Here is a 26,379-nt window from a genome sequence, read left to right on the forward strand (position 1 = left end):
TCAACTAGTTTTCTAGAAAATTTGTAAATGGTCACAATATGTTAACCACCACTGCTTTTTTTTAAGAACAAAATTCTACTCCTACTACTTTACAGCTTAACATGAAAAATGCAACACTTTTGGCATTGTCACTTTATTTGTTTAAACTTCAATATTCTACAGATCTTTTATTCTCATTTTTGATCTAGAAAAAGCTTGAGGTCCCTGGAGGGGACCGCTTCCCCTGAACTGTGGGAAGCTCAGGTGGAGGAGCAATGAAGAACCCAGAACATACCCCTCCTGTGAACACCAGCCAGTGCGGCCGCCGGGTCCCTCTCACCTCATGGGTGACTCGTGCTGGTTCCTGCTGACACCGGTGCGGATCGCAAGGGGCAGGTCTGGCCAGCCCGGTCACACCTCACCATCCCCTGTGCCAGCCCAAGCCCCGGGGGCTCACCTCGTGCCCTGCTCCTGGCACGTCACTTGTCCAGTCGCTGGGGGAAGGGGGCATTGCCCTCGCGCTGGGGCAGGTTCAGCTCTTGCAGTACCCATGAGACCACAGCCTGGAATCCTGTTTTTCTTTGGATCGGGAAAGCGCATGAACACCAATAAAGATGATAAGTTGACATGCCATTTCCCTGGCTCAGTTTCCCTGCCTTAGCTACCCTTCTTGGACCTCGGGGGTTCTCCAGGCTTTCTTGTCTTTTTTTAAAGCTTACCCCCCTCTCCACCGGGCTCCGGCAGGCTCCCTGTCCCTCGGCAAGGCCAGCTTCTCTCCTCCACCCCTCTTACCTTAAGCTTTATGTGTTTTTGGGAGCCTTCCCTGCAGGGCAAAACCAGTAACAGGACCCTTTCTCCTAATTTTAGTACATTCTTTAGCAGATGCTCTAATCCCTGGAGAAAACGTAGGCACCAGCAGCCCGCTGTCCCCAAGTGCCACCATCTCCGCACAGGTCAACCACCAGCTGCTGCTGGCCCGTGAGGACGTGACACAGCCTGCGTCAGCAGCACTGGATAAACACGGCTCGGGAGCACTGGGGAAGCTGGGGCCAGCGCCTGGCACTGACTGACCGAGCACCCAGGCACACAGCGTCCCCAAGCACCCGGCGGTATGCAGTGTCCCTGCCCGTCACCTGGCTCCAGCCCTCTGCAAGCCCAGTGCGAGGAGGATGCTGGTGGAAGCTGGGGAAGGGGGAGCACAAAGGGCAGGACATCTTACTGCGACATGCGTGGAAAGTACAGCCTGGGAGGGGGTTTAAATGAGGAACAGAGGCCACTCAAAATGTACCAGAAACACCCACCCAAGGCAACAGCAGCATTTTGGGCTCTGGCTGGGTGGCCCCGAAGAGTGTCCCTGTAATGTCACCAAGCACCTGGGCTGGGGAAGGGGGCTGGCACAGCTTTAGGGACTCACCGAAGCTGAATTTACCCACCTGCTGTTGTGGTGCTTCATGGGCATGCGGGAAATCACGTCCCTGCCCAGGGAGCTCAGGTGCCACCCGAGACCAGGGCACCCTGCTGAGGATAAGCGCAGAAGGGACCAAAGTGGGCACACAGCTCCTGGCACGCTGCACTCCATGCCCCAGCCCAGCTGGCTGTGTTTCCTTAGGGACATCGGCTGGGACCTGCGCTGGAGCAGGGGATGGAGCCAGGGAGCACCAGCATGACAGAGGACGAGGGCTTGCAGTGGTGGTGGGAGGGTGGCCGGCATGCACTGGGATTTTGGCAAACCAGAGGGACACAGGAGGAGGAGCAAAAAGGGGAAGAGTGTGTGTGGAAGCGGAGATATAGCAAAAAGCCACCCTTGAGCAGGAGGCTGGGTTTTTACCAGCGGCAATGGCTGCCTGCACATCCCTAAGGACTCTGCAGGGTGGTGACACACAGCGCCAGGCTCCCCCGTGATGCCCCAGGCACCAGCATGGCTGATTGCTCGTGGTGACAAGGCGCAGAGTGCCAGATCAAAGGGAAACTGAGGCGGGAATGGAAACTGGGGCCATCAAAGGCACTGGGGGTCCCTCGGGAGCTGGATGCCCATCAAAGGCCAGGAAGCTGCAGCCCCAGCAGCAATACAGGCAGCATGGGGAAGGCATATGTTTTACAGCAAAAATGCCCTTTGCTTCATAATAAAACCACGATAAGCTTGAAAGGGGGAAGAAAAAAAAAAGTTAAGTAATTGGGATTTTAAGTGACTTCCAAGCCCTTTTGCTCTCAGCCTCTAGCCCAACAGGTGTGGACAAGTAGGTGGCCTGGGCCAGCTGGGGGCTTTCAAGGTGGAAGCAAAGAGATGTGAAACATAAAAGGTTTCATCACAGCCGTGTTTTTACCCTTCCCCAGAGCCAGCCCCAGCCTTCAGGTGCTTGTCAGGCACCTGGCTGCTGTCCTGGGGGGGTGCAGCATCATTCTGCTGGACACCTCACAGCCAGGACAGACAGCTGGCTGTTTGTGCGCACCAGGAGCATCACATCATGCCAACAGCCATCCCGCATCACGGCTGCAGCTCACCGTCCCGCTCAGCACCCTCTCCTGCCGCCCTCCCTAGCTGGGCTCCTAGCCCCCCTGTAGATGCTCAGAGGGTGCCAGATGCACCAAGGACCAAGGCCCTGCCAGCACTTACCCCTGCGATGGAGACCGAGCTGCCCCTGCCACCAGCGATGTGGGAGTCCAGACGCTGCCGGTGGGAATGCTGTGCACCCACCGCAAAGAGCCGGTGACCCAGCATCAGCCAGGGACACGCAGGACTGCGTCTCTCGTTCTCGCTGCGCAGTGGGTGAGGCCAGGGCAGATCTCCTCCACAGCAGTGCCTGGGGTCATTTTCAGCCCTGCCAACTCCACCGCTCTGGTCAGATGACAGCTTGCCAGGAAAGGGCAGAAAGGAGGTGGGTAGGATCCTGCAGAACCCCCTCCTCATCCCGGCACCGTGACCCACCACCGCTCCAGCCACCAGCAGGCACCGCTCCCTGCCACTGCCCACCCCCCACCAGGCTGGCGAGTGCTTTGGGAACTGGAGCAGGCGCTTAGCAAGGAATTACATCTGCTTAAAAGGCAGAGAGGGGCTGCTGGGAAAGCTGTGAAACAAACGCTGAGGTAGCACCAGTGGAGACAATTCCCTTCCCACAAGGAGAGCATGATGGGTTCAGCGTGGGGCAGATCAATTCAACCAGCCCCAGCCTTGGTTTCTTGCCCCGGGTGATGAGAACGTGTGATGGCAGGGCAGAAAACCCACCCACGAGTGCTTATAGCACATTTAACATCTTGTAGGGAACAGAGCAGATGGGGGTACCATCCTTCTGGAGAAGGAGAGGTGGCCCAGAGACCACCTCTGCCCAGCCCAGAGCTCAGCACCAACCACACTCCCTTTATTTGGTTTGCAAAACACGCAGGATGCTGGTGAGGGGAGGAGACCTAAAATACAATAATATTAATATTATTAATAATAATTAGAGTTCTGAGCGATTGCTACAGTTCCTGCTCCCCAGGGTTGGGCTACACTTTGGTGACACTATCTTCTGGCCTCACCTGGGCTGGCTCTGCAATTTTGGGATGGGGGGGGAAGACCCCCACCCTGTTGCTCTGGAGTCCCGCACACTCCGGCACCTTCTGCCCTTTCTTCAGGAGGCAGCAAGCCCCGAAGCTGAGAAAGAAAAGGCTCATCACGACCACGAATGGAGCCAGCGAGGTGGTGTCCTTGGGAGGTGGGCAAAGCCACCGAGGACTGCTGGTTATCTTGGCTGAGAAGTTCCTGCTCTGGTCCCGGTAGGCACAGAGGGCTTCGTCCAGGTCCCGCACACCCACACCAGCGGCCCGCAGCGTGTCCAGCCAGGCCAGCGAGCAGCAGCTGAAGGGGTTTCCAGCGACGGACACGTCCTTCAGGCTGTGGGACCAGCTGACGAGCGCTGGCTTTTCCAACGTCAGCAGGTTGTTATTGCGGATGTTCAGGCTTTCCAGCGGGCAGCAGAAAAGACCTGTGGGCAAAAGGCTCAAATTGTTGCCTGAGAGGTCCAAAACTTTGAGCGTGTCCAGGCAGGGGAACTCTGCCTTGCTGTTGTCCATCTGGTTACCCCTCAGAGAGAGTTTCTGCAGGGAGAACTCCAACCCCCCCAGGGCTTCCTTAGGCATGACCAAGTCCTTGTTCCCGGACAGGTCTAGGGAGAGCAGTGACGTCCGGTTGAAGGCGTAGGGCTGCAGCCTGGCGATGTTGTTCTTGCAAAGGCTCAGATGCTTCAAGTGAGGGACATTGTAGAAGGGGGTGCAGGTGCCTCCTGGGGCTGGCACGGGAGAGCCCTCTCCCGAATTCCCTCCCCGATCACTCCCCGGGCTCTCACAAGGCTGGAGGCTGTTGGAGCCCAGATCGATTGTTTCCAGCTGAGGCAGATAATCAAAAAACCAGCGCGGCAGCACGCAGATGGCATTGCTGTGGAGGTCCAGTGAGTGCACAGAGAGGGTGGCACGCTCCAGCGGCGTGGGCGAGCGGTCACTGGGCTCTGTGCCACCGGTGAGCGGCTCCCTGGCTACATCCTGGAGACAGTTCATAGCCAGGCTGAGGCTGTGCAGAGAGCCCAGGCTGTGGAAGAAGGTAAATGGGAACAGCTGCAGCCGGTTATTGCTGAGATCCAAGTCAGCTACATGTGTCAGACCAGCTGTGGTATGCAAGGTCCTATTAAACCTCGCCATCTCCGTGTAGCGCGGTACAAACTCCTCCGGATGGCGTGAGCCTGGGAGCAGGGAAGCAATAAGGTTGTTGGAGAGGTTTAAGTGTGTGAGATAATGGGCTTTGGGGAGCTCTGGAAAATAGAGGAGTCTGTTATGGCTCAAGTCAAGCACTTGAAGCAGGTAGGGCTCCGCTCCCTCCTCCGAGATGAAGAGCTCCAGGGCATTGTGGCTGAGATTTAAAACTCGCAGCTGTGTGAGGCTGAAGCCAGAGATACAGTGGAGGGAATTCAAAGCCAAGTTCACCACCTCCAGCAATTCCAGAGCCTCAAAAGCTCCCTCCTCGATTTCCATGATGTAGTTGTTGCTGAGATTTAGCTCGCGCAGCTGTGGCGTGCTCCAGAAGATCCCCACTGGCAGCCTGGTCATCTTGTTCCTGGAGAGATCCAGCATCCTCAGCCTGGTGAGGTTGCTGATGTACCAGCCTGCCATGTGGCTCTCCAGGTTATTTGCCGACAGGTCCAGGACCTCTATACCCCTGAGCAGTCGAAAGGCTCGCCCGTTAGCGCGGTAATTGCGGTCCAGGTGGTTCGATCCCAGGAGGAGGGAGCGCAGCTGGGACAGCTGAGCTAGGGTCGTGGCTGACACGGCTTCCAGCTGGTTGAAGCACATGTCCAGGTACTCAAGCTGCCCAAACCCTGGCAGGTAGCTGCCCGACAGGTTTTGAATGAAGTTGTTGGAGAGCTCAAGGTGCTTAACTCCTTGGCCAAGCTCCTTTGGAAACTTGCGCAGGCCAACTCCTTTGCAAGACACCTTCATGGGGCTCTACAGAGAGACAGGAGAAGCTGTCAGCACAAGAGGGTCTACAAACCACAGCTCTAGCCACGCCAGCTGCTGTCCAAGAGGGTCAGGAGCAATGCGGAAGGGAGCATTGCTCCCCTTTCCCAAGCCTGGGATGGAAAGAGGCCAGACCACCTAAAGCCACTGCTCAGAGACAAGAAGCTCGTCCCCAGGGTTAAGCTGGGCTTTCCAAGACACTGTGGAGTTGTTTCTGACGGTGCAAGGAGAAGGCTCAGCCTCTGGCCCCACAGGCTGTCCTCCCATGCGTCCCAGCAAGGAAGATGGGCAAAAAGCTAGTGTAAGCACTAGAGGTGCATCAGGCTGGTGGGGCAAACCCAGCACTGGGACAGCCCAGGAACTGCTCCGGAGCATCCCTGTCCTGTCTGGGCACAGGAAAGGCACCGTCCTTTTGGGCTCCACCTTCCCGCTCCCTCCAGACTTGTTACCTCTGCCAGTTTGGAGTTGGGAGCCTTGACATGGAGCCGTGTGTGTGTGTGTGACACAGAAACCAGCACATCCAGGCTCCTGACTGCCTCGCTAACATCCGTGGCAGCTGTCTGAATCCCTGCGGAACCCTGCACTCCATCCTGCCTCTGAGCAAGCATCTCGAGCTGACACCCCAGTGGCAGGGACCGCTAGAAGGTGCCACCTGCATGGGATGTTGGAGCAGGTAGGTGCTGGGGACCAGCTAGTGGGAGACCGGTTTGGAGAAAGGAGAGACAAGGCTGGGAAGGTTAAAGAGATGGAAGCTGGAGGGAGGGGAGAGCCATGCGAAGGGGACACACGCTGTGCTGCGCAGAGGGATGCTTGCAGCCCCGCTTAGACCCAGTGATGCTGGTGGGGCCAGCCCAGCCCGGAGGCTCCTCAGAACGCAGCCCTACCTGCTGGCATGGCATGGAACTGGGCCTCGCCTCCTCGCTAGGCTGGGCTCTGAGCACAGACAGGAGCAGCCAGAGCAGCAAGCAGCCTCGTCCAGCCAGCAGGTGTTCCAACAAGAGCATGTTGGGCTGTGGGTGCTGCCAGCCCTGTTCCGCTCCTGCAGCACTCTCCGGCAAGCTGGGCTCTGTATAAATAGCCTTCAGGATGGGACAGGGGAAGGAGATAACGCATGTGGGTGTTCGTAGCTACGGAAGTGGGAAAAGAAAGACATAAGATTACAGAGGGGGAAAAACAGTGCAGAAAGCCACAAGGAAGGCACATGGTGGGACGGGGAGGAGGCAGGGCTGCACCAGCACTCAGGTGATGGGCTGCACCGGCCACCCAAACGAGCTGCCAGGCAGCAGAGGTGGTACTTGGGAACGCCAAGAGGTTTTGGGGGAGTTCCCTTGCGTGGATCTGCTCTTTCTCCAGCTTCCCCTGCCCCATGCCAGGGCCAAACCATGCCCTGTGCCAGCTCCCCTGGGCAGCCAGTGCCAGTACAGTGGGAGCAGCCGGCGAGGGCTCCCCGGCCACCCTGCGCTGGGGACGGAGCTGCTGCTGCAGCCGCTGGGGATGACCGTGGGGCTGCCAGCACCACCGGGGCTGCAGGTGAGCTCGCTGCCCGAAGACAGAGCAAATTCCCCTCCCGGCACTGCCACAAGCCCAGCCGAGGGGACTCTCCTGCTGCACCTGCTCCTTCTTGGTGAAGCAAAGGCTCCCCAGGGTTTACCACCCATTCCCAGCGGGATGTGCAAACCTGGCATTCCCCTGCTCCTCCTCGTCTTCCTCCCCAGGCGTCCGCTGTGCTGCAGGGGCTGAGCTCCTCGCTGCCACATCCCAGTGTCCCTGCCAGGCTGCAGGACAGCTGCTGGGTCACCTCCTCGCCCAAGGCAGGAACCAGGTGGGGACTTTCCCTGCAGCAGCTCCAAGTGGCATCCGGGTGCCCAGAGCTGCACCCCACCCACGCGGGTTTTTTTGCAGTGAGATTTCCATGTCCCTGTGCCGCCTAATGCTGACACACTCCGCGGGGACATGCTCCTTGCCTGCTTCATGGGGCGTTCTGCAAAACACATGCTTTTGGGGTTTTTGGCTCACTGTGGCCGATTTCCTTCACATCTGAAGGAGCACCTCCAGGCTGCTGCATGGCTGCCTCAGGACGTGTTTTTCTGTAGTTTCAGCTCTAGTCCTAGATGTGTCTGGCAGGAAAAATAAATAAATTTTATATATACGTATATATGTCATCTATTTTTCCTGTCAGACATATATAAACATATATATAATATATATATAATTCATATACGTATATACAAAATGTATATACACGTACACACCCAGAAGATGACACAGCCAGGTTTCTGCTGCTGTAGCCCCTTGCCCTGCTGGCAGCTGGTGTGGCAGGGAACACTTTGTCACCCCCGGGATGTGGTTCAGTCTGGAGCCAGACCAGCGTCACCAGCCACGGCACACCGGGTGGGGGTGACAGCCAGGCAGGCTCGGGCCAGAGGCCAGGGCTGGTGTCCCAGGCTGGCACCCTCCCCGCTCACCGCGGCAGCCCCGGGCTCCAGCGGCAGCTGTGGGTGCACAGCCTGCCATTGTTTTCGGAGGTGCGGTGAGGATAGCACATCTGTGCAGATGTGAAATTCTGCAGGCTCTGGCCAGGGAAACACCGACCTCTGGATGAACCTTCGCCTCCAGCATCCCTTGCCTCCCCTCGGCGGCCAAGCGCGGAGCCCCAAAAGCGGAAGGCGGTGAGGGAGGAACGGCTCCACGCAACTGCTCCTGCCCCTGGCGCAGCCCCGGCTCCGGCGCCACCCTGCCCGGGGAACCCCGGCCCGCTCCTCCCTGCACCCCGAATTGCTGGGCACGGGTCCGCACAGTGGGCACAGCCCATGAACTCAGCTGTAAAGTCCCTGATTTTGATCAGGGACTTTGGAGAATCCCTGGGCATTTGCATCCCAAGGCTGTGAACTCCCTTTGCAGAGCAAGCCGGGCGTGGACCGAGCCCTCCAAGGTGCCCTGCAAATACCGAGAGGCTTTTCAGGGACCGTGCTGAAGGCAGAGTGAACCTCACAGCATGAACGGGAAGAGATTTGCTCCTGCAAATCCCAGGGCATCCCATGCTTCTTGCCACTTTGAGCCTCCAGACTGGCTCCCCAGTCTCTGGAGTGGTCTGTTGAAGAGCGATGCTCCTGCTCCCCCCCAGCTTTCATGTGAGAGGTCTCCAAAGGACAGGAGGAATGAAAGGCTTAGCAGAACAGCAGATAAAGCCACTTGCCTAATGTCATAGCCTTACCGTGGGGTGACAGATGCTTGCTCCAGCCTGGGCGTTATGGAGGCAGAGGGCACCTGGTTATCTAGGTACATCAATCCTGTACTACTTCCCCAGGAAATAGCGGTAACACCACTGTTCTCTGCACATATCCCTGACTGCAGAGAGCAGCAGGGAGTTGGGAAGCCAAACGCTGAGCAGCTCTGAGCCCGATGAGGGGGACCGGTGCTTCTCGCATCAGCGGTGCTGGCTGCAGCAGGTGCGTATCAACTACTCCCCAAAGGATGGGGAGATGCTTTGCCTTTCAGCTGCGTCCCACTGCACAAGCGCACTTGACATACTTTGCACTAGTTGTAAAGACTTTCCAGAGAAATTCCTGGTTTGGCTGAGGAAGGACGTCCCACCGAGAACACTGAGATCAGGAAAAAGCTTTATTTGCAAAGAAAATATTGACAATTTACATAAACTTACATCCTAATTTATATACATTATGTATATTTTATATACAGATAGTGTCTTGAATAAAGATGCCGAAGCACAAAACAGCATCAGTATATCACCGTGCAGCTCTAATGGGTAACGGGGGGACTCGTGTCCCTCTTCCCACACCTCCCCTACTGTTACGCTTTCATTGGGGTGTCTGAGAGAGAGTGATGGACATGGGGGGTGGGGATGGCACGGTGGGGGTGAGGCTGTAAGTGGGCACAGCCACGAGGCACAGCTGCAGCTGTCCCTTCCCCTTTCCCCCAAAGCCTGCGCCAGGACAGCCCGGGGCCAGGACGGGAGCCAGCGGCCACCAGCCTGCAGTGGGGGGGACCGACCCCCCGCACTCCTCCTCTTACTGCGAAAGAGGGGAAGAAAAACGGATGAGCCAATGCACTCTGCCCATCCCCCTCCCGGGGCAGCTCCGGTGCCCTTTTCTAACCAGCCAATGCTGCGTTTGGTGGCAGGATGATGCCATGTCCCCTGATGGGGACAGGGTGGCAGGGAGACCACGGCCGCCTACCTGGGCGAGGCGGGTGCTGGAGCCGAGCAAGGGCCAGGTAGTTTTGGGCAAGGAGCCGTGACCTAAAGCCTTTACTGAAAGGAATCCTTCCCTCAAAAAGGGGCCTGAACACAACAGCCAAGCCAGCTTCCCTGGCCATTGCCTCTGTAGAGAGGAGCTTGGGAGAGAGAAGGGTTTCGGACGACGCGTTACGTACCGATGAGCTGCTCGCTGTTTCTGCAGCTGGAGTCCAGCCGAAAGTTGGGCAGCAGAGCCAAGGCACGCAGGTAAGAGCAGAGCCAGCAAGTACCGCCGGAGAGGAAGGCTGGCACACGGAAGGCTTGTGTGTCCACCGTCTCAGATACGCAGAAGTCTGTCTATAAACGAAGCACCTCCTTCTCAACCAGACTAGGAACCCAGATACACCAACATTCAAAGACATCAGACGGAAAGACTGGAGCAAGGCCCTGTTCCTGCTGGAGTTTGCTAAAACCTCCCATGCGCATCCTCCTCATGCTCCTCTGAGCTGCTTCCAGGCCCTTTTTGGCTCCAGTTACGGGGAAGAGGCACCAAAGATGGTGGGACACCATCTGGAGAAGCATCATATAGAAGAGTCTATACTACAGCCTAGGTAACCTGCACTGTAATACCGCACTAACGAGAACTTGTTGCTGGAGAGGCCAAAGGGCTTCAAGTATACAGACTCTTCGGCTGCTGCAGGACTGGCGATCCGCCCGCTCATCTCCGGGATGAACGTGGCTCTCGTGGCACCAAGGCCACCTGCAGTCAGGTAGTCTCTGCTCTCCAACTCCATACCCGAATCCAACTCCACGTCTCCAACTCACCTACACCAAGCTCATGCTTCAGTGTAACGCCAGCATCACAAAGAGCCCGTTAACACTTTCCATGGCAGGAACCTCTCCCTTCTGCTCTCGTCCCGCATTCCAGGCACATGCCAGAGAGGGAACTCAGCAACGATGCAAAGGACTTTGGTGGAGAGAAGGGCCCCTGCCTCCTCCTGCCCGCAGCCACAGTCAGGAGCACATCACAGACCCTGCCAGTGGGGGACAAGGAATGCAAACTACACCCATCGCCCTCTCCCAAGCCGCCCCTCGCATGGTTTATGCTTGCCCTAAGTCTTGCTGTTCAAGCTGTATTCTAAAGCAATTCTGTTAACGATTTGCTTAATGTTCTCACTATACACAGTTGTCCCGATTCATTCTTGTCAAAGGAACATGTCCTTCTTAATCCATTTTAAAGGAAATAAACCACAAAGGCTAGTTAAGTGCCCCTAAGGCTCTTGGTAGCCCAACATGTTAAGGCTAGAAAGGAGAAGAACATACTGAAAAAGAAATAGCAGGCAATTTTTCAAGCAGTTATTTTACAAACTGCACGCCTCCTGTGAATAGCGAGGCTGTAGCCAAAGCTGGGTGCCCCCAAGAAATATTTATCTCCCAATAACTGCAATACTTGGCAAGTGAGATCACTCACTACGGATGGGGGAAAGCGATGGAGCCAAGAATGCTTCAGCCAGGGTGGACCCTTCTGCGGTCAGATCAGTCACTACAGCACGGTGCTGAGACACGTCTGCTCCCATGGCCCTGCAGGTGACCACGGCTGAGACACCTCTGCTTGGAGATGCAGGTCATCACCGAGACGCCGGTTCGTGACTTGTCCCGTTCGCTACATAGGCTGAAACTTCATCGCCCTCTTTAGTTTTCAAAGAAAAAACATGTTCTGAAAAGAAATCCAGTTTAAAAAAAACAAAACCGACACAACCAAGCAACAAGCCAAGGCATGACACAAAAGAGCAATTAGCGCTTCAGCCTCTTCCTCAGCTCGAGCACATCTTATAGCTTTAGGTCTCCACAGTTGAGGGGAGGTAACGGGAGAGAGTTGCTCAAGAAGCCAAAAGAAACAATAGCATCCCAGCTCTTCTATTAGTCACCAGAAATCGAGTTATGACTAGACTCAGCAGGGCTCAGAGAAAAGAAAAAGTGGTGACTTCATGCTGGACCAGACTTTTTAAATACATTTTTTTTTTTTTTTTTTTGCTAGAGACTCCATCACCACCACTTATTAGAACATTTTAGGTAGAAGGGTGCCAAAAGGAAAGGGATGGGGCGAGGGAAGGATAAAAACCACATCTAAAAGTGGGACAGTTGCTATTAAAACAGAAAAAAAAATTCCTGTTTGAATATTTTATTCTTAAACATGACAAACTTCTTCAGAGTGTTTTCACAAGTATTTGTGTCTGCTCTACATGGCTGGGTGAAGCCTGTAGAAATGTGTTCTGGTTGCAAAATATTAATTAAAAAGACCAAAAAAAAACCCCAACCCAACAAAAACCCCCAACAAAACACAAATTGCTGTAACAGCAGCAGTACTTTAAGGCAGCCCCCATTAGGGCAAGGTATACCTCTGGGGTAATGGCAGGAGCTGAAAGTAGCAGAGGCGCTGGAACCGGTAATCGGCATTTTCTTTGGGACTTTGTGATATTTCTGGAATGTGGAGGCAGTTTCCTATCTGCTAAGCCTGCTCTATTAAGTATTCATCTTCCTCTTGCACTTACTGCTTTTGCAGCCTGCTTCCAAGCTCTAGGTAGAGGCACTTCGCCTTCTTTGCTCGCACTCCTGAGGATGAATGTAAACACCACTGACCCTGTCTTATTCACCTCCCTTCGCACCCCGCAGCCATTCCAGTTCCAACTGGGAAGGCGGAAAACCAGAAACCCCCTTTCTTGCTTTCGTTAGTGTGCAGAAGCAGGAGTGCCTGGCTAGGACAATGTGGACATTAGTCTGTCTTCTCCCGCTACCGCCTGGGATGCTCTTGCTAGTGCAACATAAAAGCAGAGACCCACACCACTCTCAACAAGCCTCGTGTGAAGATCACAGAGCAGAGTATCAGTGCAGTAATACTGGAAATACTGAGACAAGGCAGACACAACAGCCTTTCCTCCTCACAATGCTTTTTCAACTAGCTTTTTGATCCAAGTCTCCATGCAAGTCACAGAAGACAATTGTGCTTCCTGCATTCACATATAGGAATAAATAGCTCTGGATCAGTTTTCTTTATGGCCGGATTACAGAACCCCCTGAAATACTGATACGCTTATGAACAGCAGCACTGTGCAGTTCTGTGAGTATCCTTGGACATGCCAAGTTCGTCTAGGATGCTGGTGCATCTCCTAGGCGTATGGCCCCAAAGAAAGTTGTGTGCTTGCTCATGTTGATGGAGATGTCAGCATGGACCATTTTCACAGCAATCTTCTGCCTGGCTTTGAGGAGGCAGACCCCGGCTGTATAGCAGGTATTGAAGTTGGTCTTGCCGGTCTCAATACTCCGAGTGCATTGCAGAAAGGGCTTTTCATCCACCACCACCTCATAGCTGGCAAAATCTGTGAAGTTTATGTAGTATACCTGATGTGAAGCAGGAAGAAGAAAGGTATTAAGGGGTGAATTTGTGCACATGGAACAAGTCCACATTCCTTTCAGTGCGTACATCGTGTACGTTCCCTCTGCCGAAAATCCCTTCCTTGGCCCCGGGACACCTACACTCATGGGAGGTCGTCTTGTTTGAGGCAGAAGGAACCCCACGCCAACCAAACACGAGGAAACTCTGTACTCCGCTTCATACTACCACAAGCATGCAAGCATCCGTGAATCCACGTATCTAAGGCTGAGCTACGAATCCTTGCTTTGGACCCTGCTGATCACAGGAAAAATTACAAACCTGCACAGGCCTAGTTACAAAACCGTGTAGACAACCCTGTCTGCTACAAACAGCTTTTCATCCAACAAACAGACAGAAATATTTTAACTGAAGTCCTCTTTCACTTACCTGGCCAGTCCTGCTTTCTGGGTCCCATGAGCCTCCTTTAGTGTTGACATCAAAAATGCCCTAAGGTGTACTGGCAGTTGTACAGCGCCTTTGTAATTGGACTTGTGGTGCTTTCAAAGGCATAAGCTATTACAGGGAAGACACACTCTCAACCTCCACAGCTTGGAAGCAAGTGCCCTTACAGTGTTTCTGCTGATTTAACCCCTAGATCTAGCACCTACGTCCCCAGGGCTCCGTGACTCGTTACTTAACCTCCTCCCACACACCGGTTCTGAAGAACTGCGGGACGCATGAGAAAGACCTGTCCAAAGAGAAGTCAGTCCCAGGGAGCTGCTTCTTCCCGACAGATGAAAACCAGCCAGTTTGGATGCATCTGCTAATTCTTCTTAGTCTACACCCTGCGACCACAGAAGCTATGCGAGACTAAGCCCCCTTTCTCCTTGATGGGCTACAAATAACAAAGGTTTCAGAGGCACAATGTGGCGGCCAACAATTAGCATTAAGCACTCGGGAATCGATTATCCTTTATCCTTTGGCTCACGTAGTTTTCCTGTCCCCATCCAAACCAGACACGTCACCAGCTCTGTGGAAGAGCCCCTAACCTGACACCCAGAGCCCACCGTACCCGACCTGGTACGGCACCGGCGGGGCTGCCGGCTGCATGGAGGCGAAGCACGAGCAGGAGGTGGTATCAGAAGCCTGGAGCAAGGTGGGAGTTGCTTAGTTGTGGGTGTCACACAGAAACTCTCTTGCCTTGCTAAAATCTGCCCCAGAAGAGTTTTTCCGTCCACAGGTGGGTGGACACCCTGCATGCCCTCGGAAGGGGAGAGCTTCGCAGCGCAGCGATTCTGGTCAGAGATTTGCAAGACACTGGCAGCAGCGTGTCAAATGACAGTCCACCTCCTGCATTTCATTTGAATGGGGAGAGGAAATGATGCCTTAATTAGCTGTAAACTAAATCCTAATACAGTGATTTATTACTTTAGCCCTTCTTTAGCCCTTTTTACAGGAGCAGGTCTGTACATCCATCGTCGGTACCAGCTACAGCAGCAGCCGAGCCACCCTGCTGCATGGCACAGCTGCTGGCACATCGTGTCGGTCTGAAGCTACACAAAGGTGGAGGCAAAATGGAGTTACCTGGCTGGAGTTTGGCCAAGCCACCCAGGCTGAGAGTCCTACGCTTACAAAGAGTGACGTGGCTTCGAAACAATCAGGAGGTGTCAGGGTTTTGGTCTTACACCTCATTCTAAGCACAGAGCCCAGCATCCTGCCAGGACCCTCGCCCCGCAAGGAGGTTTAGATGGGCTGGCGAATGAGTGCACAGACAATGTGGAGAATTGAAAAAAAAAAGGCACTGGTGGCATGTGGGATCTGGCTGGGCAGCTGTGCCTGTGTTTTGGTAACTAATCCCTTGCAGCTGGTGTCACGCCGTGATGTGTGACCTTGCACTTCAAACCGCTAAGGTCTTCCTCCGACACACATCTCCTAGAGCACGAAGGGGTTAAAAGTACATACAAGTTCTTGGCATTTGCTAGTTGTCTGGAGCCCTCTCGTGGTTCATGCAAGGCTTCCATTGGAACACAAGAATAGGAGTTAGGCCTAGGACCGTACTCACTTCTACCTGACTATAGATGAAGTATGTGCCGTCCACCAGTACCTCCAGCTCCCCACTGCGGGCATGCAGCTTAAACACCTTGGGGTTCATAGTGATGCGAGACCAGTCATTGAGGACTCCACCTGAAAGATCTCAGTATGAGAAAACGGCAGTCACTCAGTACCCGTCAGAATGAAAAGCGCAGGAGCACAGAAATACAATGACATTGCAAGGTTTCATACACAACGGCTGGCACAGACTCAAGTTGAAAAGTCAAGGAACTCGGTAAGAAAATGCCAGAATTAAAGCCCAGGGTGCGTTCGTTTGGACCCCTCCCTACAGCTATGCCACCCCTTGCTGCCGGACACCCATGCCGTGCGGTGCACAGCACCACTCGTCCACATCTCTGCTCGTCCTTGTCAAGGGCAGTTCTCACCCCTGAAAACTGGCGTACGGCCTTTTGTGCTGCCCTGTGCGGGGTACAGCCCAGCCTGCTCCTCCTGACACTATGCTAAGCTTAGCATCACATTTAAGTGTTTTACCAGCCTGGAAACACATTCCCAGTATCATCCCCACTCCAAAGCAAAGACACTCCGGCACATGGAAATCAATGCCAGTACTGTAAGGTGTTTGCCAAGTTTTGTTAATCCACCTGAGAGGCCAGGGGCTGATTTTTCATGTTATTTTTGTATGTTCAGCTGCAGATCGAGCTGCGACCATAACAGCACTTCTTCAGGTACCTCCTGAAGAGCATCTGTTCACAGCCCTTGTAAAAGCTTTGTTACTGGCACCTTCCCTGATAGCACGGAATAAACTCGGCAGCAGAGGTAGGACCAGGATCCAATTCTCCAAGAAAAGACCCTCAGCTGACATCACACAGCCTTGAGACTATTAAATCTCTTCCTCTACTTTCCATCCCATTTACTCCCCTCCCCACCGCTCTCTCCCCAGCTTCCACACTAAACAAAGCGGAGTTTCAGCAGACAGTGTGCTGAAGACCAACATCAGCAGATACGTCCATGAGGACCACAGCAAGGCCAGGATGACAACGGGATTCCTGTCTGATGGGAATGGGACTACACGTGGCCAGTCTGTCTGCCCCCGCCTCAGTGCTGCTGGGCTGGAAGGAAGATGCTCTCAGCAGAAGCATCAAGATACAGCCTTCACCCTCGCTTCAAGCCTTGAGGTCATCCCCAGAAGAAAACCAGGCCTTGCAGCAAAAGAGACAAGGGTTATTACGTAAAAAAATCATGTGCAGCTACGGGACTGCACTGTCTCTCGGGACACATCTGTGCATGGAGGCCAGCTTAGGGTGACACAAACGATTTTTTTAATTCTGGTATTCCTTGACTTCAACGTTCTTGACTTTGTAACTAGCATTATTGTAACAAATGCTTTGTCATTACATTTCCTAGGTTTTTAAAAGCCAAGATAACAACGAAGTATGAAATTGCATCACGTCACACCACATTATCCCCTAACTGGGGTCCTCAACACAGTCAGGGATTTATAGATCCGCCACCCAGTCCTCTGGCACTGGAGTAACTAGCAAGACGAGGGGACCTCTGCTCTCTGGACGGGCCAACACACAGGTCCAGAGGACACCTTTGCTGCGAGCCCGGAACAGAGCCATTCTCTGTAGGTGTCTCCTTTCATCAAACTTTTTTTATCAACTCTTTTCCTCCCAGTCTTCATCTGCTTTTCAGCTCCCTGCCCCCCGTCGCAAGCCAGCCGGGCTGTGCTTTCTGCTGGCTGTCAGCTGGACAGCATTAATGGCTCGCGGCGTCAGATTGTTCCTGAGCAGCAGGGAAGCACACTCACAGGGCAATTCCCCCGCTTAGAGAGTAGCGTACGCTCTGTAAACATACAGCCTTCCCATTAATAAAGGGATAATTACTTTATGAACGTAAGCAAAACAGCATCTTTCCCCTCGCATTGTTCTCAGGAACAGCCGGTTTCCTTTTTGTTTTGGGGAGCTTTCCCCCACCCCACTGCAAGCATACTTCCCTAACCGTCAGAAATTTCGGCTCCCACAGCTCGCATCTACCGAAAGAAAGGAACTGCCTTTCAGCAGAAGCGCTGGCCAGCCCTCGTCATCCCATGCACGGGACAGAGGTTGGTGGACACGGCTCCTGCAGCCCCATCCCTGCTGCACCAGCCCGTGGGAACTGCAGCCCCCCAGCTCTGGGACGGGGGGATGAGCACGGGGGCTGCTGCCCGTGCTCCCTGGGGAGCTGCACGTGGTGGCTTCGGCTGGGGACAACACAGCCAGCTCCTCTCCGGCACAGCCAGACATCGTGAGCAGGGAGGCAGCAGCTAATGAATGAGACCCAGCTGTTGGCAAGAAGAGCAGGAACTCGAGCAGAAATTGGATAGGGATTTGGGGAGGAAGGAGGGGAGCAAAGAGCTGCCTGTGGATGCGAAATGGCTTGGCAGGACTTGAGCGTAAAGGCTGTCGGTGGGGACAGAGATGCACGAGGGACCATGGAGGCTGTGGGCTGCGCAGCGTAACGCAGGAGGTGGCTGTGCACCTCTGTGCCCTCATGCTACAGCTGTGCCTTCCCCTGCCATAAATTCCTGGGGAAGCTGGAGAAAAACACAGGCTAATAGGGCCAAGCCAGGAAAGGGATACACTAAGGGCTTAAAATCGAACACAATGGGAAAGAAGGCTGGCCATCGAGGGGCTGAGGAAGACTGCTGCTAGGACAGCAGGTTGGGGGAGGCACAGCACATGTCTGGAGATCAAGGAGAAGGGAGATTTGGCAGGACAGAATTGCTGGGAGGTCAGGATAGAGATCATCTGGGAGATAAACAGGAGTGCAGGGGAAGCAGGGATGGAGACTCCTCTAAAGGGGTGTGGGCAGGGGAATCAGACTACCCTGGAGCGAGGCCAGCAGCGGGGATAACTGGGGTGTCGTGCTATGGGATGGACCCAGACCCAGATATGAGCCTACAGGTGCAGGCTGGGCTCTTTTCAGCAACAGCCAATATCATGAGATCCTTACCATTCTTCACTTGGATTGCTGAGCCTTGGCCTTGGAGGTGGACCACAGCTGGCTGCAAACGAGATCACAGGGATTTAAAATTAATGGGAAACACCGCACCATTTTACAGCCACTCGACACACCTCCACAGCCCTGGTGAGCAGTACAGAGGCATGACAGTGCCTTAAGATCATGAATGCTTTTATTAAATGAAAAAAAGATCAGAGCAGCTGACAACAGCATATTTAAGTACCGGAGAAGAGGCGAGAAGCCCAAGCCAGATTAACATGGTTTTCTTTTGAGCAATAAAAAGGGTGAGCTCAGGCAGTCACCCAATGCATCTCTGACTTAGCACACGCAGGAAGCAGTGGGTGTCTTTCAGAGCTATACCACAGAACGGAACGTTAGCAAACACAGCCGGTAACGCTTACAAAGATCCAGCCGAAGCTGGGCTTTTTCCCTTGAAAGGTGATCAACCAACCTGGATGTCTCTGGAGCCGGCCTTGTCTGTGGCACCTGCAAAATGCAATTTCACACCATTGAAGAGGAAGCTTGAAAGAGCTGCAGTAAACACTCCTATAAAAAAAACTTTGCTTACCCCGTAAGAACCATTAAAACCCCATTTATAACCGGAGGAGGACAGTAGCAGGGGTAAGGGGCACAGCTTCGTGTTAAAAAGTACACAAACAAGAAAAAAGATTCATCCTACTTTTTCCTGGTTTATTCCTGCATTTCTGTCTAAGATCATCAAAATTCCCCGACGTTATTCAACCAGTTTCCACTAGAAGAAAAAAGTGCACAACCCTTTTCCTGATCGGTAGTGGCAATAAAGCCTCTTGGCTGCAAAGATTACAAGTTCCACTCCGCAGTAACTCAGGTCATTCATTGCATTCAAGCTGCATGCTGAAATCTCTGTGCTCCGAGAGCCAAATCTCTATTAAAGAGGAGATGCTTGTGGGCAGCACTCTGCAGTGCTAAGGACCTCATGCTGCTCCTGGCCTCTGCTTTGGCAATTTCAGAGATATAAACGGAGACGTCAACCAAGTGTTCCTTTGAGAGCTGTGTGAGCTATAGGGTAATAGTCCTGGTTTCTCTGAAAATACATTTGTTAATACTAGACTGTTCATATATATCCAACCAACACCAACGTGAACTTCCACTAATCTGCACTTTAAAGAATTATTAAATTCAGGGATTTTCAACAAAATCATTGGCACATGACTCCATGCAGAAAACAACGTGGTGCAGATACAAAGAAACAAAGGAAAATGAAACCAAGAACTGCAGGAGACAAATGTATTTCTAGTTGGCCGGTACGGGGGCCAAGCTGCCTGGGCTCCTGCAGCTCCTGGGCCGGCTTCATGGCTGTGCCAAGTGTCAGCCTTCCCGGTCCCGATGCAAAGCTCGGCCTTGGGTCAGCTCAGGAGGAACGAACCCAGACACTGAGTCACCGCTGGGAAAAGCCACCCTGCAGCCAGTTTGCGCACATGGAAATCGATCCACGGCAGACTTCAGGAGGACACCTAAAAGCTACTGAGGCTCCGTAGGTCTTTGCTGCTCCTTCTCTGCATCCCTCTTCGCCTGCAGCATCGCACCCTGAACGGCTGCACTGGGCTCCCACCGTGCAGCCCACGGGGCTGTGGAGCTTCTGCCGCGACCCTCGTCCCCCCTGGGTGCAGGGACGAGCCCAGGAACACCCGAGTCCTACGCGCGATGCTGCACCGTCGCCTTCAGACATTCCTCTGGCCTCAGGTGCAAACCTGGAGCGTTTTTATGTGCTGGTACAGCAGCGGTGCCACCATGGCACCTCCTGCGTCCCCCCAGTGTGCAAAGGCTGTGAGCAGAGAGGGGGACACCCACCTGAGGGGCCCTGCAGTCCAGGTGGTCCCTGAGGGCCTGGGGGGCCAGGGGGGCCGGGTGGTCCCATGACGGTTGTACCGGGAATCCCGGGGATGCCGGGAATGCCAGGGGGACCCTGGGGCCCAGGAGGACCTGGTGGCCCTTGGGGACCATTGGGCCCTGGAGGACCAGCCTTCTTACCTGAAAAATAGAAGGTCAAACGTTAGTTCGTGTGCACACCAAGCGCAGGATGGTCTTTTACCTGCAGGAAATCCGTGGGAAGGAGGAAAGCAGAAGACTGGGGATGGCTCATGGCTGGCTGGAGGGCAGGGGCAAGGAGGAGCACCCAGCCAGCTGGGGTAGGGGTCCCACAGCTCCGCACCCTGAGGACGATGCTGCTGGCAGGGAAGAGCAGGTCCCCGCCTTGCAGGCTCCTTCCAGCACATGCAATTACATTTAAATGAGGCACGTAGGCTCTCCAAGGCCTCCCCAGAGATGGAAACTCAGATGGTCTCTGCCCCAGAGCTCTGGCCACAGCCCTCCCCTGGCCACGGGTGGTCCCGCAGCCCCCAGAGGCAGCCCCCCCAGCTGGGTGCACCCCGGCGGCAAGGCTGGGGTGCTCCCTCTGAGCAGCTGCACGCTGCAGCGCAGCACGGTGCAAGCTGGAGCGTTAGAAGTCATAACGAACCGCTCCACAGTTTCTCAAGCTTTCCATTTTCTGATGGAAAACAGCTGCAGTCTTTTCTACCTGCTGGATATGGAGGCATTAACACAGAATCCCCCCGGCTCCATCGCCGGCCTGAGGGAGAGGTGCCTCCAGAGGGCAGTTCCGAGCTGAGCACCCAGGGATGCAGGAGGCATCGCCGCCACTGCAGTGTGGGCACCCAGAGGATGCCCTTCACATGGACGAAGGGTTGAGATGCCACAATGCCTCCAAATAATTAAATGTGCATTTTGAGCTTTGGATGGAGGGGTATGGGAAGGACCAACCCAATTAGGTGGATGAGAGCACTGAAGAATGGCCACGATGCTCAAACACATCTCATTACGTGGTCCCAGGAAGAGAAACAGCACAAGCAGGTAAGTAAAAATGACTCTTGGGCACCGTGGACTGAAATAAGGTCTGCAGGGAAAGCCTGACCTGTGCTCGTTTTCCAGACCCCTGACTGAAATTATGTTAGTTTGACGTCATTCTTAAAATGCAACTTTTTAACAGCTTTTATGACAAAGAGCTCGATTAACTTAGCAAAACTGCTTCAACTGCTGAAACAAAGTCAGCTCTAAGGACAGAATTAGATGACAGCAGCAGTTAGGATATGAAATAATGGTTATTGGAATGGTTTCTGAGTATGTTTATGTACTCATTTCTCTACTAAATATTACTCTTTGTCAGGAACACAACTATAAGGAAAGAAACATCTATTTTAGTTAGCACAGTGGTGGAAATCTCTAGATGGCCGCTAGCCATGAACAAGGGTACGTGCAAATCGGCGTGGGACAAACTGCGGTTTAGTTTCAATGTGCAGAAAACTAAGTTAAAGAAAGCATGGGTGATGAAAGTAATGCTGGTATCCTACAAAAACGGGGCAAAGGCTTAAGGGGACAAATTGTTTGCAGCAGTATTTCTGGCCAGATTAGTAGCCGTGCTTTCAAATCTGAGCTGGCAACAAGCCAGCCTTCCTCTAATCCAGGAGTTCTGCTCCTCCTCGGGACAATGATATGCTTTGGAAATGATCACCTTGAAGCAAACCCCTTACCTCTTTCCCCTAAAGCACACATACTAAGTTCTTCTCACTCACATCCCCTCCGATACAGGCCATCTGAACGAAGGATCATACGCACCAAGTCAGGAATCCCGCTGCTGTCACTCTTTGCTTTCCTTCCCAGGAGGGATACACATTACAGCTGGTTTAACTAATCTGTCTCAGAAATCTGGTCTGCTACTAAATGAGCTGCTAGTTTAGCAGTAAAACAATTGCACATAATTCTGATGCCGCACAGGGACACTTTATTTTCCGTGCATTCCGCTCCTTCAAGTAATTTCAGCTACTTTACAGCATTAATAGAACCTCACTTAGGAAAGTCACAAGGCAAAAAAAATAGATATTCAGTATGTATAAAGCTTTCAATTAATCTTCTCACTGGGGGGACCCCAGCCCCACCGCAAGCAGCTCCCCAGGGAGGGTCTCCAGCACCCACATCCCGGTGTGCCAAGTCTCCGTCTTTGCCCACATGCACTAGGCAGGCTCCAAAACTCAGAGCAGGCAGAACCAGTAAGTTTTCCTTACTCATCACTTGCCAAACAATAAGCTCTAACTCTCAGAAAAATCACGTGTGACAACACCATAACATTAAACTACTTTATACAGCACTATAGCTGTATATAATACAGCTCTGTGAGAGTGTCCTGCTACTCCAGAGTTGCTACGAGTACCACAGTCGCCATTTGCGATTAGTTTGGCCGATTTAACACAGGTTTAGGGTTTCAAAGTTTTGTTAGGACAAACATAAAATTTTATGCTGCTTTTGAGAGTAAATATAAACTAACCGTGACCTGTCTCAACTTCTCAGCTGTGCATTTCGAGGCTGTATCCAAGGATTAAAGGTGACCTGACGTGCTGCTGAAGTAGCACAGCCACGCAGAGCTCGGCCACTCCTGCTCCCACAGGTCTTGGCGGTGGGCTGGAGCCCCAGCTGCCTCCCAGCACGCGCGGGGAGGTCTCTCAAGGGACACAGCAAAGCACCGAACAGCTAGCTTTTCTGTTAGTTAACTACACGTTAGGTATGTAAGGCAGTAAGCAGTGAGCTGGCGTTGCACCTGCCAGTGCCTCACCGCGTAGGCTCGGCCACCAGCACGTGCTGCGCGCCCGCGCCTGCTCCAGCCCCTGCGTCGGTGCAGCTGCCCACAGCGGCTGCGCTTCTCATCACCCACACCCCGCAGCGAACAGGCACTTCAAAACATGCACAGAAACGTTTTGATGGTTACAAGGAGCAAAAACCGGTAATCTGCCTGCGCCTCCCTGAAATCAAGACTGCAGCGTGCTTTCGAGGATCAGTTTATAAAGCAGCTCGGATCCCTTGACTCGCTCAAGTTCCTGGTAGCAAGTAGGTGTGAGAGCGACCGTAAGCATTCCCCAGGAGCCCTACGCAAGCAAAGGTGGCATCAGACACCCCACAGAAACACAGGGCTGCCTCCTGAATAACCCAAGTCGCAACACTCATCCACACATGTTTTAAAAAACATCCGTTGCAAAAAGCTTGAGGAACAAAATCAGACAAAACACCCATGGGCCGAGCAAAACTCAGGCCAGACACAGAGCGATGCTCCTGAGGTTACGGCACATCCAGAAGCGAGATGCAGAGCGTTTCTGCGCTGACTTTGGTGGGTCTGAAGGAGACCCCAACCTGCAGCAAGCGGCTCCCGATAGCTGGCATATAACTCAACTCTGCTCAACTATTTAATTATAGTGTCTTCAGGATTACTTCTATACAACATCATTAACATCCTTTGGCTTTTAAGGAAGGCTTCAGCGAGCACCTGTGCTGCCCTGCCACCGCTGGGTCACACCGTCCTGCCACAGCAACATGGGGACATGGGGACATGGGAGCAGCGGACGGTCTGCACCGCGGGACCACGCACCACGTCAGTCCCTGCCCTGCCCGGAGAGGGAACCTCTCGCTGGCTTCTCCTCTGGGCTGGCTAAAGAGAGTTCGTAGCTGGGTAACATCAGCCTGGAAAGGAAAATGAAATCAAAACTCAGACTTACCCTTTTTCTTGTTTTTCACTGAACTTGGACCTACAAAGAAAAAAAACCAGAAAACTAGTGAAATTCAGTTATCATTTCATCTTAGAAAATCCCCACTGCCATCAACACCCACTGAGCCCCGGGGTATCTTCTCCAGAGCGGGAACAAAATCGGCAACAAAACCAGTAAGCCAAAGACGGAGAGTCTTCTGCTTCCTACAAACAATTACAGCAAAGTTGTAACGATTTTACCAGGACCCAGATCTGCTTTACCCTCTCTCAAGCTAGCAACCCGTGGCTGGTGTAGCACAAGTGAGTGAGTTTTGGTGGGCAGCTCTCCCCTTTGTTGCAAAGACAGTGAAGCCACCTGCTGATGGCCAGCGGCGAAGCTCAGGTGACAGATGCTCTTCAGCTTTGAGCCAGAGCTTTCCTCCCAGATACCAGCTCAGCTGAGCACCGCTCAGAGCTCTGCCCACAGACTGGCCATGTGTACCCCCTGGGGTCGCTGACAGAAGCACAACACATCAAACCTCCAAGCAGAAGAAATCCTGAGACTCAACAGCAGCCATTTAAAAATACAACCCTGGGCAGCAGATTATTTTTCCAGCGGACAACGGACGCATCTGTGGTCTCTGCAGCCGTACCTGAATTGTCTTCAATAAGCCTGACGTGCCAAGCTTAGCACTTACAGCTGACACACTTCACTCCCCTATGAGCACAGGGAAGAAGAAAGTTAGCATGACTCAGCCCTCAGCTGAGAGCAGTAACCCAAATTCTTGTGAGCCAAGTTGTTTAAAAATAATAATAAAAGTCTAGGAAAAACAAAAGCAAATAATTAGTATGAACTAGCTTATTTAAACAATGAGAATACAAGCTTCCCTAGCAAGAAGTGAAAACATTTATAGTGAATCTGAGAAACATGACTTCTTGAGCAGAAGCTGAAGCGTGAAACACGTTCCATCGCTTCCTCAAAAATTAATCATGGATGGGGATGAACTGCAAAAATCCCCCAATATTTCCTTGCTGTTCATCAGTGAAATCCCTCTAAAACCTGTGTTTAAACACACACCAAAGACTGAAGTCACCTTTAACCGAGATACACTTGTAACGAATGGAAGGTAATGAAGTTGCTCCAGGGCTGCAGTGGTAGAGAAAGGCAACAGCACCGGAGTGCCACGTTCCTGTGGCTGGTTAGAGGAAAGATGCGAGCAGGACCAGAGAAATATTCAATAACCTTACTGATGCCTTTTCAACGGGAATATGAATTCACCCACGCTAAGCTGTTGGGTCACAGGAAAACTGTCATAGCACACACCCTCCCACCAGCCCAGGGTGCCCCCAGCCCCGTCCAGCCTGGCCCTGAGCACCCCCAGGGATGGGGCACCCACAGCTGCTCTGGGCAGCCTCTGCCAGCGCCGCCCTCACAGGAATGTCTTTATTATGGCATTATCTAATTTACTATTCCTGCTAATTTTAATACACAATATTAAAACACGTCGCTAGAACAACACCTCGGTTTCTAACAATGCCAGCCCCAGCATTCTGCCAGGGAGCAACCCCGAAGCCAGCCAGCAGGTCCACCACCAGCAGATGATCTTCAAAACCTTTGATGTGTGGCAAAATCAACAGGCTCCTCTTTTGGCATTTTCTGAGCTCCACCGACGCAGAATGAGCCGTGATCACACCGGTGATCTCCACCGGCCCTCATCCTTGGCATCAGCTAGTTAATAACATTTTCAGTGAAGCAAAAAAAAAAAAAATTGTCTGGAGGATTTCATTTAAAAAAACCCAAACAACACAGCAAGCTAAATGCAAGTCCTGTGTATGTGTCTCTTCAGACCTCGGAGTCACGAGAGTTTATTTCATGTTATATATATCACACCATTAGTGCTATAACCAGAGTGAAAGTACAAATAGCTGCGGCGAGCCAAACACATTTGAAATGGATGGAACCAATTAGCTTCAAAGATGAATGGGAGGAATGAGAACCACATGCGATGTCAATGTTCACAGTCTATATTACAACACACGCATCTGTTCCAGGCACGGCAGAGAGAGATGTTACGGCTGTGCAAGTGAATCTTTCGACAAACACAAAAATACTTCTGACATGAAAAAAACACAGTATTATTAGCCTTGGGAGCTTCTGAGTCTCTGGGGTTTGCATCTGTTCGTCTCCCAATAGGAGGGGGTGGATAATTTAATTGTAGCAGGGAGCCATAAGGTTCATCCGATATGCCAGAAGACAGAATTTTCCTCATTTTTGCTCAAAATGGTAAACTCATGGGCTCTTTCTCAATTTAGTCTAAAACAGTAACAAAGCCTCCTAGTGAGCTTGAGAAGCTGAGTGCCCTCGAAATAATCAGCCCTACGTTCCCCTCAGGATGAAAGGTGCTGAGGCACAAGGCTGGAAAACTTTACTTGCCGTACGCTGCCCCAATAGCTATGTGCAGAGGAGAAAAAAAAAAAAAAATGCTTCCTGCCATGCTTCTCTGAGGCTGCACCCAACATTTGAGCAATAAAGCTTGTTAAATGCTGCAGTGGTTGAACACGTACCACCCGCTGGTTCTCTGTTCATTGACGAGGCAGGTTACATACCTGCAAGTCAGGCAGGCGTTAAGGCTTTCCTGGAGCGTTCTCCTACATTGTTAATCCCACCTCGCCATCCCACCTCTCCAGCGGAGGGGCTCCCCATCACAAAGCCTTTTACACTACCCACATTTATTGACTGTCGTTGCA

General features: G+C 52.8%; 2 protein-coding genes across 6 annotated transcripts in view; both read right to left on the reverse strand.

The window, feature by feature from the left end:
* Positions 1 to 117: 117 nt before the first annotated feature.
* Positions 118 to 6,567, reverse strand: LOC121097563 (transforming growth factor beta activator LRRC32-like). Of its 2 annotated transcripts, XM_040614682.1 has the most exons (3): positions 6,348 to 6,567; positions 3,496 to 5,451; positions 118 to 3,381 (listed from the first exon to the last, which is right to left on the reverse strand). In XM_040614682.1, the coding sequence occupies exons 1-3, from the start codon at positions 6,465 to 6,467 to the stop codon at positions 3,133 to 3,135; spliced, it is 2,325 nt and encodes a 774-aa protein (XP_040470616.1). In that variant the 5' UTR covers positions 6,468 to 6,567; the 3' UTR covers positions 118 to 3,132. The 2 variants fall into 2 exon arrangements, with proteins under 2 accessions (XP_040470616.1, XP_040470617.1); XM_040614683.1 differs by having other exon boundaries at positions 3,288 to 5,451; positions 6,348 to 6,566.
* Positions 6,568 to 9,071: 2,504 nt separating this feature from the next.
* The window catches only part of EDA (ectodysplasin A), an 81,833-nt gene continuing 64,525 nt past the window's right edge, over positions 9,072 to 26,379 (reverse strand). The window contains exons 3-8 of one of the 4 annotated variants that reach the window (XM_040614592.1): positions 23,663 to 23,692; positions 19,917 to 20,096; positions 18,538 to 18,572; positions 18,078 to 18,129; positions 15,100 to 15,215; positions 9,072 to 13,057 (exon numbers count right to left, since the gene is read on the reverse strand). In XM_040614592.1, the coding sequence (XP_040470526.1) occupies positions 12,806 to 13,057; positions 15,100 to 15,215; positions 18,078 to 18,129; positions 18,538 to 18,572; positions 19,917 to 20,096; positions 23,663 to 23,692 (665 nt within the window). In that variant the 3' untranslated portion in view covers positions 9,072 to 12,805. Of the gene's footprint in view, positions 13,058 to 15,093; positions 15,225 to 18,077; positions 18,130 to 18,537; positions 18,573 to 19,916; positions 20,097 to 23,662; positions 23,693 to 26,379 lie in introns of all 4 variants that reach the window. The other 3 variants (XM_040614591.1, XM_040614590.1, XM_040614589.1) reach the window with 3 other exon arrangements.

The sequence above is a fragment of the Falco naumanni genome, chromosome 14 (genome assembly GCF_017639655.2).
Source record: "Falco naumanni isolate bFalNau1 chromosome 14, bFalNau1.pat, whole genome shotgun sequence".
Lineage (NCBI taxonomy): Eukaryota > Metazoa > Chordata > Aves > Falconiformes > Falconidae > Falco > Falco naumanni.

What these genes read in the sequence shown, in the direction of transcription:
- LOC121097563 (XM_040614682.1), bottom strand. Translation starts at nt 6,467, where the DNA reads ATGCTCTTGTTGGAACACCTGCTGGCTGGACGAGGCTGCTTGCTGCTC. An exon ending in GTTCCATGCCATGCCAGCAG is followed by an intron (nt 5,452 to 6,347) that starts GTAGGGCTGCGT and finishes GTCTCTCTGTAG; the next exon opens with AGCCCCATGAAGGTGTCTTG. An exon ending in AAATTGCAGAGCCAGCCCAG is followed by an intron (nt 3,382 to 3,495) that starts GTGAGGCCAGAA and finishes ATTGTATTTTAG; the next exon opens with GTCTCCTCCCCTCACCAGCA.